The 18,524-nt window shown below is 33.7% G+C and overlaps 1 protein-coding gene across 5 annotated transcripts in view; it reads left to right on the top strand.

Annotated features, from left to right (window-relative positions):
* Positions 1 to 18,040, top strand: part of SOS1 (sodium proton exchanger, putative (NHX7) (SOS1)) — a 67,308-nt gene extending 49,268 nt beyond the window's left edge. For 3 of the 5 annotated variants that reach the window (XM_088213954.1, XM_088213952.1, XM_088213955.1), the window contains 9 exons: positions 3,816 to 4,044; positions 4,826 to 5,128; positions 7,341 to 7,438; positions 7,596 to 7,727; positions 7,823 to 8,041; positions 8,159 to 8,365; positions 8,639 to 8,903; positions 16,724 to 17,025; positions 17,356 to 18,040. In XM_088213954.1, coding sequence (XP_088070080.1) covers positions 3,816 to 4,044; positions 4,826 to 5,128; positions 7,341 to 7,438; positions 7,596 to 7,727; positions 7,823 to 8,041; positions 8,159 to 8,365; positions 8,639 to 8,903; positions 16,724 to 17,025; positions 17,356 to 17,667 — 2,067 coding nt within the window. In that variant the 3' untranslated portion in view covers positions 17,668 to 18,040. The other 2 variants (XM_088213953.1, XM_088213956.1) reach the window with 2 other exon arrangements.
* Positions 18,041 to 18,524: the final 484 nt, after the last annotated feature.

Raw genomic sequence — 18,524 nt, forward strand, 5'->3', positions numbered from 1 at the left:
CTCTTCCTTTTTGCGTATGGCATCGCCACTTCCTTTTGCAGCATCCACTAACTCGGAACTTAATTTGAAAGCTATATTTCGATCTGGACGTTTTCGGGATGCCCTTAATAACCAACGAATAGCAAGTGCTTTTCTTTGTGCGGATCCTATTTCAATGGGAACTTGATGAGTTGATCCGCCTACATGTCTTGCTTTTACTGGTATAGCTGGAGTTACTCCACGTATTGCTTGACGTAAAATAGATAGTGGATTTGTTTCCGTCTTTTGTTGAATCGTTTTCAAGGCTCAATAGATAATTTGATAAGCCAATGATTTTTTTCCTTGTTTCAGAATACGGTTAACCAACATGTTAACTAATCGATTACGATAAATCAGATCGGATTTTGCAAGTTTTTCTTTTGCAGTACCTAGACGTGACATGAGTGTGAAAGTGGTTCAAAAATCAGTTTTCTTTTTATAAGGGCTAAAATAATTTATTTTGGCTTTTTGACCCCATATTGTAGAGTGGATCTCGAAAGATATGAAAGATCTCATTCCAAACCGTACATAAGACTTTCATCGAATACGGCTTTCCACAGAATTCTATATGTATCTATGAGATTGAGTATGAAATTCTGTTTACTCACTTTAAATTGAGTATCCGTTTCCCTCCTTTTCCTGCTAGGATTGGAAATCCTATATTTTACATATCCATATGATTGAGTCCTTGGGTTTCCGAAATAGTGTAAAAAAAAGTGTTTCGAATCATTGCTATTTGACCTGGACCTGTTCAAAAAAAGTTGAGACATTTTGAATTGTTTGTTGACACGGATAAAGTCAGAGAAAATCTCTGAAATTATTTCAATATTGGACCTTGGACGTATAATAGTTCCGAATCGAATCTCTTTATAAAGAAGATCTTGTCTCATGGTAGCCTGCTCCAGTCACCTTATGAAACTTTCATTATTGGGTTAGCCATATACTTTACATATTTCTAGCGATTCACATGGCATCATCAAATGATACAAGTCTTGGATAAGAATCTACAACGCACTAGAACGTCCTTGTTGACGATCATTTACTTCGACAACATATAGAGTTCATCGAACAATATGATATATCACACCGGGTAAATCCTTAACCCTTCTCCCTCTTACTAAGACTACAAAATGTTCTTGTGAATTATGACCAATACCGGGTATATAAGCAGTGATTTCAAATCCAGAGATTAATCGTACTCTGACAACTTTACGTAAGACAGAGTTTGTTTTTTTGGGGGTGACAGTGGAAAAGTTGACAGATAAGTCACATTTACTGCCACTCTACAGAACCGTACATGAGATTTTCACTTCATACGGCTCCTCGTTCAATTCTTTCGAAGTCATTGGGTCCTTTTCCTCGTTCGAGAATCTCCTCCCTTCTTCCACTCTATCCCAAAGAGTAATTAGGACAAACTCAGTCACGTTTTGATGTTCCAATTGAACACTTTCTATTTTTGATTATTTTCGAAGTAGAAGATTATTCTTTTTACCAAACATCTGCGGATTCAATCACAAGATCTTATAATAAGAACCAAAAGATTTTTCTCGATCAATCCCCTTGCCCCTCATTCTTCGAGAATCAGAAAGATACTTTTTTAAATTTGAATTTGTTAATTTGGAATCTGGATTCTTCTACTTCATTTTTATTTACTTATTTATTTATTATTTTTTTCTCTCTTTTTTTTTATTTCTTTTTTGATTTTATTCCCTTTTATTATTCTTTTCTTAAGTCCCATGAGTTTGATCTTATAGAATCTGATCCATTTTCTCATTGAGCGAAGGATACGAAATAAATTAAATCAAATTGATTTTTCGATCAAAAGCACTATGTGAAATCTTCGGTTTTTTCCTTTCTCTATCACTATCCCATAGGGACAACACTTGAATCAATAGAGAACATTTTCTGCTGAATCGATATTATTACATTCCAATTCTTTACCGATGCTCCTAAAGGAAAATCCCGAATTGGATCCCAAATTGACGGGTTAGTATAAGCTTATCCATGCGATTATGCACTCTTCGAATAGGAATCCATTTCAAAAAGATCTTGGCTTTTGTGCTTTGGTGGGTCTCCAAGATCCTTTCGACGACCTATGTTGTGTTAAAAGGATATCTATATGATCCGATTGATTGCGTAAAGCCCGCAGTAGCAACGAAACCGAGGAAAGTATACAGAAAAGACAGTTCTTTTTTATTATATTAGTATTTTCTATTCTATTAGTATTAGATTTGTATTACTTAGTGATCTCGGCTCAGTGAGTCCTTTCTTCCATGATTAACTGTTGGCACTAGTCCTATATTTTGTCTCTGTGGACCGAGAAGAAAGGAGGCTCAGCGGGAAGAGGATTGTACCATAGAAGTAAGGAGGTCAACTTCTTTCAAATATACAACATGGATTCTGGCAATGCAATGTAGATGGGCTTTCATGTTGATCCGAATGAATCATCTTTTCCGCGGAGGATAGCAAGTTATAAATTCTGTTTCGGTAGGATATGTATTTTTATTACTATGAAATTCATAAATGAAGTAGTTAATCGTAGGATTACCATTATCCTTTTTGTCGTGACGAATCTTGTATGTGTTCCTAAGAAAAGGAATTTGTCAATTTTTCTGGGTCTTAAAGGGGCGTGAGAACACATAAGAACTCTTGAATGGAAATGGAAAAGAGATGTAACTCCAGTTCCTTCGGAAATGAGAAGATCTTTGGCGCAAGAAGAAGGGGTTGATCCGTATCTTGACTTGGTTCTGCTTTTCGATTTTTTTAAGAAAAGAATACCACTTCTCCTATCCGTATCGAATAGAACATGCTGAGCCAAATCTTCTTCATGTAAAACCAGCTTGATTTAGATTGGAAGAATCGCACGATTTTATGAAACCATGTACTATTGCTTGAATCCGTAGTCAATCCTATTTCCACTAGGAGCAGTTGACAAATGAATCCAACTTTTTCCATTATTTTCATTTCATATATGTAATAGTGCGAAAGGAAAGCCCGACTCCAAGTTGTTCAAGAATAGTGGCCTTAAGTTTCTCGATCCTTTGCTTTAGGATTAGTCAGTTCTATTTCTTGAGGGGGGGGAGGGATATAACTCAGTGATAGTGTCACCTTGACGTGGTGGAAGTCATCAGTTCGAGCCTGATTATCCCTAAACCTAATGAATGTGAGTTTTTCTATTTTGACTTGCTCTCCCGCCGTGATCGAATAAGAATGGAGAAGAGGCTCGTGGGATTGACGTGAGGGGGTAGGGATCGCTATATTTTTGGGAGCGAACTCCAAGCAAATATGAAGCACACGGATACAAGTTATGCCTTTGATATAATGAAGGATGTGATTGGTGGCCTAGGGTTTAGAAACTACATAGATACGGTAGCTGCCAAATTTTTTTTCTTTCTAAATTAGCTAAAGGAAGCCTAAAGCAGAATCCCACAACCTTCTAACCTTCAGACACCAAGAAGGATATGGTTGGTGGCCTGGGGTTAGTTATTACAAAGATAAAATAGCTGTCAAATACTTTTTTCTAATAAGGTAAGGCATGTATTCCATGTACTGGATGGAATAGCAACATCGTTTAAGAGAGTCAGACTATGAAAGTAACATATAACCTTATCAATGCACACCAATTGATACAAAAACCAACCCTGCATAAATTATACCTTTGACTTCTGACCTATTTCTTTTCCAATCCGATACACATCAATGCAATGAGAACTTGATCCCAAATCATGCTATCTTTTCCATATTATCTGCTTGAAACTTTTTGCTTAGTGACTAGCCTTCTATTTGTCTCTGAACAGAGGCGCATACTGGAGTTCACAAAGTATGAAATGTTAAACAAAGCATTGGAAGCTTTTGGTGATCTAGGAGATGATGAGGAACTTGGACCTGCTGACTGGCCTACAGTTAAAAGATATATTGCAAGCTTAAATGACTTGGAAGAGGAACGTGTGCATCCCCATGGGACATCTGAAAGTGAAACTTTGGACCCTACAAGTCTGAAAGACATACGTGTACGGCTTTTGAATGGTTAGTTCAACCATATTTGCTTTCAGTAGTCTACTCTTTCTCTTTAGTGTATCCTCTCATTCTCTCTGCTCTAATCTTTGTGGTTGTTAGTTGCATTGTATGTTATTTCTTTGAGATAAATATAGATCACATCGAAGAATTTCATGATGAAAATGTTATTTGTCATTTAGTGTTGCTGTGCCCTAAATTATCTTAAAAATACTTTTGCAAATTCATAAGTAATTTAAAAATTCAATAAATTTTCCTTTTAAAACTTGAGAATTTTCTATTGGTATGATGGTTCTTCCACTTCATTTGGTTCATTTTCCACTTAATTCTTAATCAATACCTAATTTAAATTCTAATATTACTCTTGATATACATAATCAGAATATAATTTGTTTGAATTTCAACCATCAAGTAATTCAAGGTGGGACAGTGATAACTCAAGCACAATAAATTATTTTCTAATTTTGCATGTTAAGAGTAATATGAATATCAGAATTAGGATTTTTTTTTTTGGGATAAGAATGTCAGAATTAGGAATTGAATGTACAATGAATAAAATGTAACCTTAATGCAATGAACACTTCACCTAGGAGCTTGTGTTCCTCTGTTGTGTAGCAGAATTCTGCATATATTGTTTAAATACTGACCTACACAAACACAGAAACTGCAGTTTTTTTTTTTTTGGTTCAAATTAGTTTAGTTTTTTATGCTCATTGGCTATGTGGCGCTATTTCAAATCTATCTTTCATTTAATCAATTTTTATGTTTTGATTTAGAACACTTTTCATGCCAGGTGTCCAAGCAGCCTATTGGGGGATGCTTGATGAGGGACGGGTAACACAAACTACCGCAATTCTTTTGATGCAGTCAGTAGATGAGGGAATTGACTCAGCTTCTCATGAGGCTTTATGCGATTGGAATGGTCTAAAATCCAATGTTCACTTTCCAAGTTATTACAAGTTTCTGCAGTCTAGCATTTGCCCACGAAAGTTGGTTACTTACTTCACGGTGGAAAGGTTGGAATCTGCATGCTACATATGTGCTGCATTCCTCCGTGCCCACAGAATTGCACGACAACAACTCCATGACTTTTTAGGTAAAAGTCTTTGATATGGAAATTTTAAAACTGTTGGTGCTTACAGCAGCTGAAAAAATTAGGTCGTCAGGGCATTTGAAGTAAATCTGCTATCTTCAATATTATAACAAGTGGGGATATTTACAAAAACATCATTTAAGCTATAAACTACTTTACGTTAGCCCATATTTTGTCAAATAAAATAATTCAGTCTTTAGAAATTAATAAATTTAAAATTAACACTTTACTCTCTTTTTTACAGACAAAAGAACAACAAAAACAAAACAAAACAAAGTCATGTTCTAACAGTATAAGAATAATTCGTATTCATTTCTCATGTAGCGTATCTCTATCAATTTGATGCAAAATATTGTAGCAGCAAATAATTTTACCTCTCATTTAATATAGCACCCAACATCTCTACAGTTTTACCCAACATATAAATAACAAAGGCTGTAAGTAAAACATATGTTAGGACAAAAACAAAATAAATTGTAAACACATTTTAAGCAAAATAGAGAATATTGCTTGTGTTATCTTGGACCTGTATCTTTTTTGTTTGTTAGTAATAAATTTATAAGAGAAATGGATTTTTTTCCCCTAAAAACGAGGATTAAAGTGTCATTTATGTCAAGTTTAGAGAATCTATTTCACAGTCTCCCTAAAGCTTGAGATAGAGGGACTAAAACTGTTTTATTTAACAAATTGTGAATTCAATTGATATTTGTTTGTAGTTTAGAGGCTATATTTTTCAATATTGAGTAATATGTGATACTAAGACAAGGTTTATTTGAAAAAAATTGATACTAAGACAAGTTGCCACAAAACCTACACGGCTTCTAATTAAAACAAATAAATGTACTCTTATATTTAATCTGTATTGTAATTTGTGAACATTGTTAATAGTATTCTTTTTATCATTAGGGTTCTACAACCTAATGTCTGTAAGATTAAAACTCTACATTCTAATGTCTTGTGATGTTGTAAATAGTACATTTGTGTGATAGAATAAAATCACCCTTCAACATTAGGTTGTAGAACCTTCATGATATAAAGAAAAATAATATTAGTTATATGCACAAATTATAACACAGGTTTGTATAAGAGTATATTTATTCCTTTACTAACGAAAAGTAGCAAGAACTCTATGGCTTTCTGTCAAAACTGGCACATAATTAATTATCACAGTTTTTATATTCTCTTCTCAGGGAGGAAAATACGTTGCTCAGTTGTACATTTCAGAAAGACAATTAACATGTTTATTTTTCAGCTTAATCCTTTTCTATTCTTTTGGGGCCTGGAAGTATTATGATACAGAAATGTCACAAAGAATCATTTTTAAGAGAAGTTACTTAAAGATCAATCTATTCTCTGAAAAAGATTAGGGAAGCTTGTCAATATTTTGGCTAAGTCCCTTCTGCAATTTTCTTGTTTATATAGTTTTTGTAAATGATTGGTAGCTAGTTGGAGCCTCTTTTATGATATTTTTCTCTTAAAAAACTCATTTTCAACTGAAATCTCACGAAGAAAATCTCTTCACTATTAAAACTAGTGTAGGAAAATCTGTGACAGATTCTTTATCTATAGTCATAAAGTGAGATATTCATGTGAAGTTGCTCGCCTGGTTTTGCCTGAAAAATGATTGGTAGCTCGTTGGAGACTCTTTTATGATATTTTTCTCTTAAAAAAACCATTTTCAACTGAAATCTCACAAAGAAAATCACTTCACTATTAAAACGAGTGCAGGAAAATCTGTGACAGCTTCTTTATCTATAGTCATAAAGTGAGATATTCATGTGAAGTTGCTCGCCTGGTTTGGCCTGAATGAACTAAGGAAAGGGATATGTTTCAGGAAACCTGATCAAGATTTCTTCCTTTGCATCAGTTCAAACTAATAAAGTGAAATATCAATTTCTTAGAGCACCAACAGTGTGTACTAAATGCTGTTGGAAATCAAAATCTCATATGAAAATAGTGTAGGTACAGAAATTGAAATCATCATTTGCTAAAACTCAAAGTTAAATAGTTGGCTTACTCAGAGAGGAAACTAGGGAGAAGAATCCTGTTCTGCTATCCCTTCGTATCTCGAGTGAAATTTGCAAATTGCTACCTTACAAAGTAGAAAGAAGTATGAAAAAAGAGAGAAATCCATGGAGCTGTTTTCTCTTCCAATGTTCATTATTTTGAGAAGCCCAGCACTTCACAATGTGTCTTAATCCATTTCACTGTTTAGGTGACAGTAATGTTGCTTCAATAGTAATTAATGAAAGCAAGGCAGAAGGAGAAGAGGCAAGAAAGTTCTTGGAAGATGTCCGGCTGACATTTCCTCAGGTTTGTGAGTAAATATGCTGTTAGTTGTTGGTGATGACTAGTTATGCCTGATTAAGTTCAAATTTCTTTGGTTGTTAAGGTACATTATGGAATTAATAGTACATTGCTGATAAATTTCCTAGTCCCAGAAAGGCTCATTTATGTTGCAATCCTTCAGGTTTTGCGTGTTGTAAAAACTAGACAAGTAACATATTCGGTGCTGAATCACTTGATTGATTATGTCCAAAATCTTGAAAGAGTTGGGCTGTTAGAGGAAAAAGAGATGCTTCACCTTCAAGATGCTGTCCAGGTTCCACTTCAATAATTAGGCTTTGCACAGTCTTCTGTCTGAGTTCTATTCATTTGTCATTTTTACTAAAATGGGTTATTTATCTTTTGCTGTAGACTGACTTGAAGAAACTTTTGAGGAATCCTCCTTTGGTGAAAATTCCAAGAATAACTGATATGATTAGACTCCATCCTCTAATGGGGGCTCTTCCTCCTAGTGTTTCTGGGCCACTTGAAGGCTCTACTAAAGAAATGATGAAATCATGTGGTGTTACACTTTACAGGGAGGGCTGCAAGCCAAATGGTATCTGGCTTATTTCTAACGGTGTTGTTAAGGTACTTAAGTTTTAGTGGGTAAAGTTGGAGTTTTAAAATTTGTACTTTCAAGTTGATCTGGTGAGGTTATTTTGCCTTGGTCTCCGATTATTAAAATGGGCATTTATTGCTTGGCAGTGGACAAGCAAAACTATAAGGAGCAAGCACATGTTACATCCAACATTTACACATGGGATTACATTGGGCCTCTATGAAGTGCTAATTGGAAAACCTTACCTTTGTGACATCGTTACAGATTCCGTGGTACTCTGTTTCTTCATTGAAAGTGAAAAAGTACTTTCAGTATTGCAGTCAGATCCTGCAGTAGAAGATTTCCTGTGGCAGGTATTATTATATGATCTCTTAGGTAATTGATCTTTATGACACATGATGTGAAGAGAAGTGTAAAGATAAAGAGAGTTTAGCATAAATGATGTTCTTTAACCTTCCATTATTCGCTGAATAAGTTTTGGTTTATAAATGACTTCAAGTTCAACAAGACTAGATGATCTCCTTTTTAAGTGAATGATCTCTCTTCTGTCTAAAATTTGTTGTGTCCTGACTTTGTAGGATTCTGATCCATTATGAATGCAATCAGTTGTCCTTTTTTTTCTGTAGGAAAGCGCCATTGCTCTTGCCAAGCTCTTGCTTCCTCAAATATTTGAGAAAGTGCAAATGCAAGAATTGAGAGCTCTTGTTGCAGAAAGGTCAACAATGACCACATATGTAAGCGGAGAAACTATTGAAATACCCTACCATTCCATTGGCTTTCTACTGGAAGGATTCATAAGAACTCACAGCCTCCATGAAGAGCTGATCACATCTCCAGCAGCTTTATTGAATTCAAATCTTAATCAAAGCTTCCAAAGTGCTGAAATATCTGGTAATTAATATTAATGTGGTGATATGTCCTCCAGAAGCTTCCTTTCATCTTTCTGAAAAGAAAATTCCTTCAGACAATTAAGCATTCTCCATATATAATAATTGTGACACATAAAAACCTGCATACATGGAATCTTAGAAATGCATGGAAACTTTTTATGTGCCACAACTTAGAGATTACTGGGGACAACCAAACTGATAGCCATATCTGTTTAAGTTCCTCCTCTTAGTTGTAATTTGATATCTTCACGCAATAGGTATTGCCTTAAGCATGCTAGAATTTGTCTAAATTAAGTGATTATCCTTTCAAATGTCTTTAATCCAGTTTAGGTGATCCCAAATTACATTAGTTCTAGAGTATGGAGCTAATATAACATCTAAGAACTTGCCTTATGAGTACTTTTGTAATTAGCAGAAGATTGGGAATTGCAAATTTCCATAACATAATGTTTTTGGTTATTAGACCATATCCTTGTGCAGGAATCCAAATTCTTATAGAACTCCAATTCCTATACAAATTAATATTTTCAAAGAAATTTCCCAATAAAGTAGAATCATAGTCGACTTTCATACTTGGAAGTTCTTTTCCTTTTATGGGAGTTATTTGTATTTAGCTTCCTGTTAAAATTCTTCTTAATCTATTCGAGTAAAGAAAACACATCAGAAATTTTTACTGTTAAATCTAGCCTCCGTAACTTGCAATAAGGAGATCTATCCATATCTTAATACTATAGTATTCTCATCCATCATTCACAATGGTTCGATGTGTTCGAGAAATTTACATGGAATTGCCCAAATAATAAAAAGTGGTATAGAGAAATTTTGGAAAAGAAAAGAATTTTTAAATATCTCATGGGGTTTGACAAAAATGTAGATGAAATCCAAGGAAGAATACTTGGAATGAAAACATTACCTAGCACCCGTAAGACATTTTCTCAAGTAAGGAGAGAAGAAAACAGAAAAAATGTAATGTTGGGAGCTGGAATGACAAGCATTATTATTAAACAAAACACTGCCTTGATTGTTTGGGCCCTCATGCCAACTCAGCACATTGGCAAAGAAAGGGAAAGCATTAGTGTGATCATTATAGAAAACCATATCGTTTTCGAGACGATTGCTGAAAAATTCATAAAAAGAATAGCTGATTTAAAGATCACAAAATCAGATAAAGACAAAGAAAATAGGGGAAATCATGTCTTCATTAATGAAACTGTCTCCACTAAGAAATCATGCCCATTTAACAAAGAACATATAGAAACTTTTCATAAAATATTCCTACATTAAAATTCTATCAGTAACAATATAGGATTTGGGACAATAACCCAAAAAAGTAATTCCGTTAGTGCTCTTAATACTATTCAGGAAGCCAACATACTTGAATAATTGACTCAGAGGCATCTGACCATATAACAGGTAATATTCTTATATATATTAAGTTGATTTCTCATATATATTAGCATAATTATAAGCGACAAATTAATAGGGTGATTTATATTACCATATATAGATCTCTCTGTTGTGTATATATATCCCTAACTTGTTGGAACAAAAAATAATATATTTTACATATTTTTTTCTGTTATTTTATGTGGTATCAAAGTCATGGGTTAGAGAGAGAATCGCAGAAAGAAACAGATCTGTGATCAATTCTTTCACTCTTGACCGCCACCTAAAGGAGAAACCAGAGACGGCGGTGCGGCGGCTTTACCAACGACAGCCAAATCTAAGAGTAGCAACCAGATCCGGCACGATACCAGAAGAACCGTTCTCGGTGAAATGATTACCGCAGCAGCCCTGATCTGACAAAACAGTTCGCAGCTCCACCCGGGGAAGGAAGTTGTGCAGACGATGCAGGGCGTGACAGAAGGCTGGATTTGTGCCATTGCAGCTAGAGAGCTTTGTACGTGTGGCTTGGCACATGATGGCTAGATCTGTGCGGTAGTGGTGCTCCCAACCGAAGAAGTCGAATTGTGCTGCAGTTTTCCATATCTGCACACAATGTGACTTCGACTAGATCTCCGGCATTTTCTGTCCATTCCACCGAGTTCAGGCGCTTCTTTCGATGATTTTTGGCGGCATTAGGTGAAGCTCCAACAACAGCGCGTCTATCAGTGTGTGTGAGTGCATGGGATGCGCTAGTAGTTGAGCACGATGGTTTTGCACAATGGTGTTTCTAGTTGCTGGGTTTCTGGTTGTTTCGGGTGATTTTTCATCAGATAGTTTAATTCTTGAATTAAAATGGATGGTGATATTATTTGCTATTATTGTTGTGAATAAGAGCATATAAAGCGGTAGTATAAAAAATTGTAGAATTACAATCAGAGAATACAGACCGCTAATCTTATTGCTACTACTGTTAACCCATATTCTTAAAAAATTGTTATGATTTTAGCTGACGAGTATGCTGAATTCTCTCAATATCAAAATTTTTTGAAAAAATTCTCTGTTCTTGGCGAATCAAAGGAAAAATATTTTATCTCCTTTTTAAATATATTAGTTATTGATTCTGATGGTACAGATCATGTAATAGTTAATTTTAATATTTTTTCAAGTTTTTAACCACACAAAGCACTTTTTTCTGTAATCATTGCTAGTGGGTCAACCTATAACATTATGGGTTCTAGGACCACAAACCAACATCATCTATTAACTTGTTATCTGTATTAGTTTACCTAAACTTGTTTTCAATCTAATTTCTGTTATTAGGCTTATTAAACATTTTAATTGTTGTATCACATTCTTTCCTGATCAATTGTCTTCTTCAAAATCTTATGACAAAACAAATTATTAGTGAGAGATATGTATCAGATGATTTCTACATTTTTTATACTTAGGTGTCTTGGTCAGTTGTCTATTCTAGCGTCGTTTCTCCATTTGAAACACATTGTCAATTAGGATATAATTCTCTTCTTGTGTTGAAGAAACTATGTCCTCAGTTTCATGATGTACCTTCATTAAATTATAAATTATGTTAGTTTACAAAACATCATTGTAGTTCGTCAAATCCAAAAGTTAATAAACGAGGTAAGTCTGCTTTTGAGTTAGTTCATTCTGATATTTGGGCCTCTGTCTTGCTCCATTTAATATGAGATTTAAATATTTTGTCACTTTGTGGATGATTTTTTTTAGAATGACTTGAAGATATTTTATAAAAAATCGTTTTAAAGTATTTTCTCACTTTTGTGTCTTTTGTACTGAAGTCAAAACTCAATTTAATGTTTTTGTACATGTATTAAGAAATGATAATGTCAAAAAATATATATCAAACTCATTTCAGAACTATATGACTCAATGTAGAATTCTTCACCAATCATCCTGTATTAATACACCCTCTCAAAATAGAGTCGCATAGAGGAAGACTAAGCATCTACTTGAGACGGCTCGAGACCTTTTGTTTCAAATGCAGGTTCCCAAGCAATTTTGGACCAATGTTGTTTATCCAGCTTGTCTTTAATCGCTTACCATCTACAGTACTCAATGGAGATGCTCTTTACAATGTTCTTTTTCCAAACAAGCTTTTGTTTCTAGTGTAATATAGGGTATTTGATAGCACCTTCTATGTTCGAGATATATGATCTAATGTTACAAGTTGGACCTAAAGACCTTAAAGTGTATCTTTTTGAGATATTCTCGCATTCAAAAAAGATATTGGTGTTACTTTCCATATCTCAATAAATTGTCTAATTCTATCAGTTAAGAAGAGGACAATGAGTGGTTCATCTATAGGTTTACACTAAGTGTCTCTATTGAGCAAATAGATAATAGTGTTTTTTTGAATAATGTACCTCTACCTCTAGTTGAGCAAGCTGATAATGGCGTTGGTGTACCTCCAATTCAAGTATCATCGCTAATTGTTCGTATTTATTTCAGAAGGCAACAGACTAATGATACATGGCGTGCACTGACTCTCTTGTCATCTAATCCTACCCCACATAATCTTGATCTTCTCATTGTCTTCGCAAAGGTAAACATCAGTGCACCATCGCTAAATCTACTTATCCCATTGTTAATTTTATTTCATATAACAATTTGTTTCATTCGTTTATCTCTTTAATTGCTTTTATACACTCAATTTTCATACTTAAGATAGTTAAGGAGACTTTGAATCACTCTGATTGGTATAATGCAATACTTGAGAAGATAATGCTCTCGATAAAAATCATATTTGAGATTTGGTAGATTTATCCGAATACAAAAAGGTTGTGGGGTGCAGATAGGTATTTTCAGTCAAAGTGAATGCAGATGACCCTATGGCAAGATTTAAACCCAGACTTGTAGTAAAAGGCTATACTCAGACGTATGGGGTGGATTATTCTGATACCTTCTCTCAAGTGGCCAAACTTACATATATCAGTTTATTCATCTCTATTACGGCATCTCAAAATCGACGCTGACACCAATTGGATATCAAGAATGCATTCCTCTAAGATGATCTCTTAAAAGAAGTGTATATGAAACAACCATCTAGATTTGTTGCTCAAAGAGAGTACAGGAAGATATATCATTTGAAGAAATTTTTATATGCTTTTAAGCAGAGTCCCCGTGCCTAGTTTGACAAATTTAGTGAAGTAGTTTTGGAATTTGGGTTGGAGAAGAGTAAATGTGATCACACGATCTTTTATAAACAATCAGTAGTCGGTAAATGTGATCACACGATCTTTTATAAACAATCAGTAGTCGATCTTATATTTCTTGTTATCTATGTTAATAATATTGTAAGAATATGCTCTCTCAAGTTATTCTTACAAACTAGTTTCACACCAAAAACTTTAGTCAGTCAAAATACTTCTTAGAAGTAGAAGTGACAAAAAACAAGAAAAGAATTTTCTTGTCTCAAATGAAATATGTACTTGATCTACTTGTAAAAACCGAAAAGTTAGGAGTTAAAGCATGTAACACGCCAATGGTACCGAATATACATCTTACAAAAGATAATGGTGACCCCTTGATCTAGAAAGGTATAAACGATTAGTTGAGAAACTAAATTACCTTACAGTGACTCATGTAGATACTGTATATCATGTCAGTATTACTAGGCAGTTTATGTCTGCACCTACAGTCAAACATTGGGAAACTTTAAAAGAGATTTTGTACTACTTAAAATGTACTCCAGCACTTGACATATTATTTAACAATCAATGGTACATTCATATTGAATGTTTTACAGATGCTGATTAGACTGCATCTAAAACTATTGTGTTTTTGTTGGTGGGAAACTAGTATCGTGGAGAAATAAGAAGCAGACCATTGTGTCCCAATCCGGTACAGAGATCGAATACAAAGTTATGGCCCAATCCACATGTGAAGTAGTATGGATACACCTCTTAGCTGAAGTGGGTTTAAAATCCGTATCACCTGCAAAATTCTGGTGTGATAATCAAGCACTTCATCTTATCTCTATTCAATGTACCATGAAAGAATCAAACATATCAAGATTGATTGTTAATTTATTCCTGAGAAAATTTAGGAAAACTTGATCTCTACTGATTATGTGAAGACAATGAAACAAGTAGATGATATATTCATAAAGGCCCTAAATGGAACTCAAGCTGAATATCTTCGTAACAAACTGAACATGGTTAATATTTATATTTCAGCTTGAGGGCGAGTATTACAAGATTACAAAATATATTACAGAATATTTCTATATATATTAAGTTGATTTCCCATATATATTAGAATAATTATAAGCAACAAATTAGTAAGATGATTTATGTTGTCAGCATATATATATACCTCTTTTGTGTATAGCCCTAATCCATTGGAATAAAAGATAAGAAATATCTTATTCTTTTTTTTGTTATTTTACAACAATAAATAAAATATTTTTTCAAAAACTATAATCTATATAATGAGAATGTCACCATAAAAATAGTGGATAAATATCACTCAAGAGTGCCTGCGATAGGTGATATCTCCATCTCGAAGGAGTTAGCTTTAAAAAGAGTTCTTCAAGTACCTAATTTGGATTGTAATTTACTCTTGGTAAGCAAACTTACCCAAGTTCATAAGTGTATTGTTAAATTTTCCTTAAATTTATATGAATTTTAGGATTTGGATATGAAGAGGACGAGTGGCAATACTAAGGTGTACTCTGGACTCTTTCTCTTCAAAAATAATAAATCTTTCAAGAGATAATCTCATAATGAATATCTGTTGAGTTTCAAGTCAGACTAACTTATTTAGACAACGTTAGTACAATTATGTTATAGCATTATCGATTAAGACACCTGAACTTTATATACCTTTAAAAATTATTTCATTCTTTATTTACAAATAAAAATCCAAAAAACTTTATTTTAAAATATGTTAATTGTCAAAACATATTCATTTTACATATCTCATGCTGTCATACAAAGCTTTTAAACCGTTTATGGTACATAGTAATGTATGGTACCATCTATAATCAATAATATTATTGGTAATACATGGTTTATATTTTTTATAGATAATCATACAAGCATTACATTTTTATTTCTCATGAAAGAAAAATCAAAAGTTGACCATATATTCAGAAAATTCAACAACATGGTCCAAACTCAAATTCAGATAAAAATACAAGTGTTGAAAATAGACAATGTAAAAAAAAATATTTTGAAAAAAGTTGGTTATGCATTTTAAAAAAGAATGGATTCTCATCAAAATTCATGTGTTAATACCCCTCAACAAAATAGGATAGCCAAAAGGAAAAATAGACATCTCTTATAAGTTGTCTGGTCTTTCATGTTCACAACTCAAGTTTCAAAATTTTTTAGGAAAAAACTGTTCCAACTGAAACTTATCTTATCATTGGAATGTCTTTCCAAGTCCTTGAATTTTAAACATCCTACCAAATTATACTTCAACACTCTTCTACCACTCGACCTCTATTTACCTGACCTATCAAAGTCTGATTATTCAGTCTTTATTCACATACACAACTATTATATAAGCAAACTAGATTGCAAATCAAGAAAATTCTTTTTTTGGATATTTGTCAAACCAAAAGAGACACATGCATTATTCACCAGTCACCTAGAAGTTCTATAACTCCATGAATGTCATATTCTATTAAAACTAATTATACTAAAAAATTGGTATTTAAGGAAAAGAATACACAAAAAAATTCCAATTTTGGGACTGTACAATTGAATATATTCATCCTCCTTCAACTGAAACTATTCAATATTTAGAACACATAGATTGACATGATATACCTAGACCTACTCATTACACTGAAAAACCTGAACTTTGGGTCTACACTAGAAGGAACAAGAACCAATAAGAAAAAGGATCACAACCACCTGATCAAAGTCATGAATCCAATCCGAATCCAGATCCAGCATCATTGAATTCTTCAGGTAGCCAGCAATACAAACAAACTGTTGGTGCTAGAGTCTTTCAAAATATTCCATGTTCTTTTATCTTGCTTCTTAGACTCTGATCAATATGGTTTTTGGTTAATTCCGGCAGACGCCTGGTAAGTCAATGTTTGCTTCTTTAGCCAAACTTCATTTCTTCTCTCTTCTCTCTTCTCTCTCTTGTTATGTCTTTTTCTCTTGCTATTCTCTAGTGATTATCCATAACACTATTCCAGTGTCAATTATTTTCTTATTTTTATACCTGAATAGCTAGCTAGTTCCCAAGCAACAGAAACCAAATTGACGTGTTTCTTTATTGCTGCTGCCCAAAACTCCCTGAATATTGATATTCTTCTCTTACCAACACTTCAACAATCAAACTATGAATAGATACTCATCTTTTTATGCTATAGGGTCTAACTGGATACAAATTCTTCACAAAAATTATCCAAATTGGAACAATGTACTGATTATATAACAGGTGCCAAATCAGCAAGTTTCTTGCACCAAGCATCCTGGTATCAAGCTGAGACAAGAGCAAGAGTCATCATTTTTGATATTGCTGCATTTGGAGCTGAAAATGCTATTTTAAGGTCGTCATCTTTACTACCACATGCTGTTGATCACCCATATACAACCCTAAGTAGAGAACATGGTGGTCTTATGAGTTGGCCAGAACATTTCTACAAGACAGGGCAGCATAAGCAAAAAGGCGGGAGGACAGATACGCATGCAAATAGTTTATCTGCAAGAGCAATGCAACTAAGCATTTTTGGCAGCATGGTATGATCAACCTCTTTTGTTTAAAATTTCTTTTTCATAACTTGTATAGTGGAACTAAATTTTGACTTTTGAATGTATCAAGTATTAACCAAGAAAATATTTTTGGAGGTTACTTCACAATTTCTAGTCATTTGCTTTAGTTTTTTATTGAAGTAAACTAATTCTTTTTTAGTTAATTAACTAAAGTATTCTCCTTTCTCCTTTTGGGTTTCTTGGAATAGATGCATAACCCAAAGTCCTCATAAAGTCTATTGAAGGGTGCAGCCTTGAAATTGTGGATCATAATAGTTGTCTTTGACTTAAAACTGATTTAATTATTTCATTCACTAGGTTGACATGCCATGGAGAAACAAAAGTTTTTCAGGGACTCGAAGCAAGCCATCACATAGTTTATCTTATCCAAGGGTTCCTTCAAACAATGGCCACCGTCTTGTTTCCATCAAATCAGAAGGTGCTGCTACTGTGAGGAAGAACCTGGAAGTGAGAAAGTTGGTGAGAAAAATCCCTGCAGGCCCACAGCAAAGTTCAGACAGACCACAGACTCACATAATTGATGATTCCAGTGATGAATCAGCTCCTGAGGATGATCTGATTGTGAGAATTGATTCACCAAGTAGACTTTCTTTTCGCCAGGCTTCTTAAGTGTTTGTTTCTAGTAATGGAAATAATGTGGCAGGACAGATTTATCGGATTGTCTCCAACCATCTGGTTTCCACTGTAAACAGGTCAGAACATAGCCTGCGTTGTGTGTAGCCACAGAATTTGAGAAGACACTTCCCTCGACAATGCAAGGACAATGGATTAATATGAATCAGAATTGTGGCTTATTAGTTTTTAGTTTCTTCTGTTTGAATTTTTGGTTAAAATTGTTCTTCTATGTTATATGGTTGTGTGTTTGTACAAAGTAATAATGCATGGACGAGAAGAAGAAATTCTGACTGTAAGCTTCTAATGTAAATGGCGCTCTGGAGACCATTTTAGTCCTGCAAATTATAATTAAAAGGTGCATTTTGAAGCTTGGGAGACCAAATAGAAGCAAGTTTGTGTGTCAGTGTGTTTTAGATTAAAATATTTATTGTAAAAGCGGAAGCGAAAAATAGCAGGAAAGTGCAAATCAAAGCCATGTAGAACGAGAGAAGATAAGAAGATTAATTTACAAAATTACCCTCTTAGTTTAAACACAATTACGAGGATGTATTAATCTTTATTATATTATAAAATACTTTTTATATTATCATTCTGTTAACTTCACGCCAAAACATTTAACAATAATATTATTGTGAAAATTTAACAAAAATACAATTATGAAAATTTTCTTTTAATGGTTATTTAAGAAATTATTAACTGAAAGATGTATTTTTACACTAAAATAGCATAGTAACTTACGTCATAATTGTAATTGAGTTAATATAATATATTTACAAATGGTCGGGCCATAAAAATTCTACGAAATAATCATTGATGTGCTATTATATTGATAAGTTTTAAATTAATTAATA

This window comes from Carica papaya, chromosome 2, assembly GCF_054855325.1.
Source record: "Carica papaya isolate Zhongbai chromosome 2, ASM5485532v1, whole genome shotgun sequence".
Classification (NCBI taxonomy): Eukaryota; Viridiplantae; Streptophyta; class Magnoliopsida; order Brassicales; family Caricaceae; genus Carica; species Carica papaya.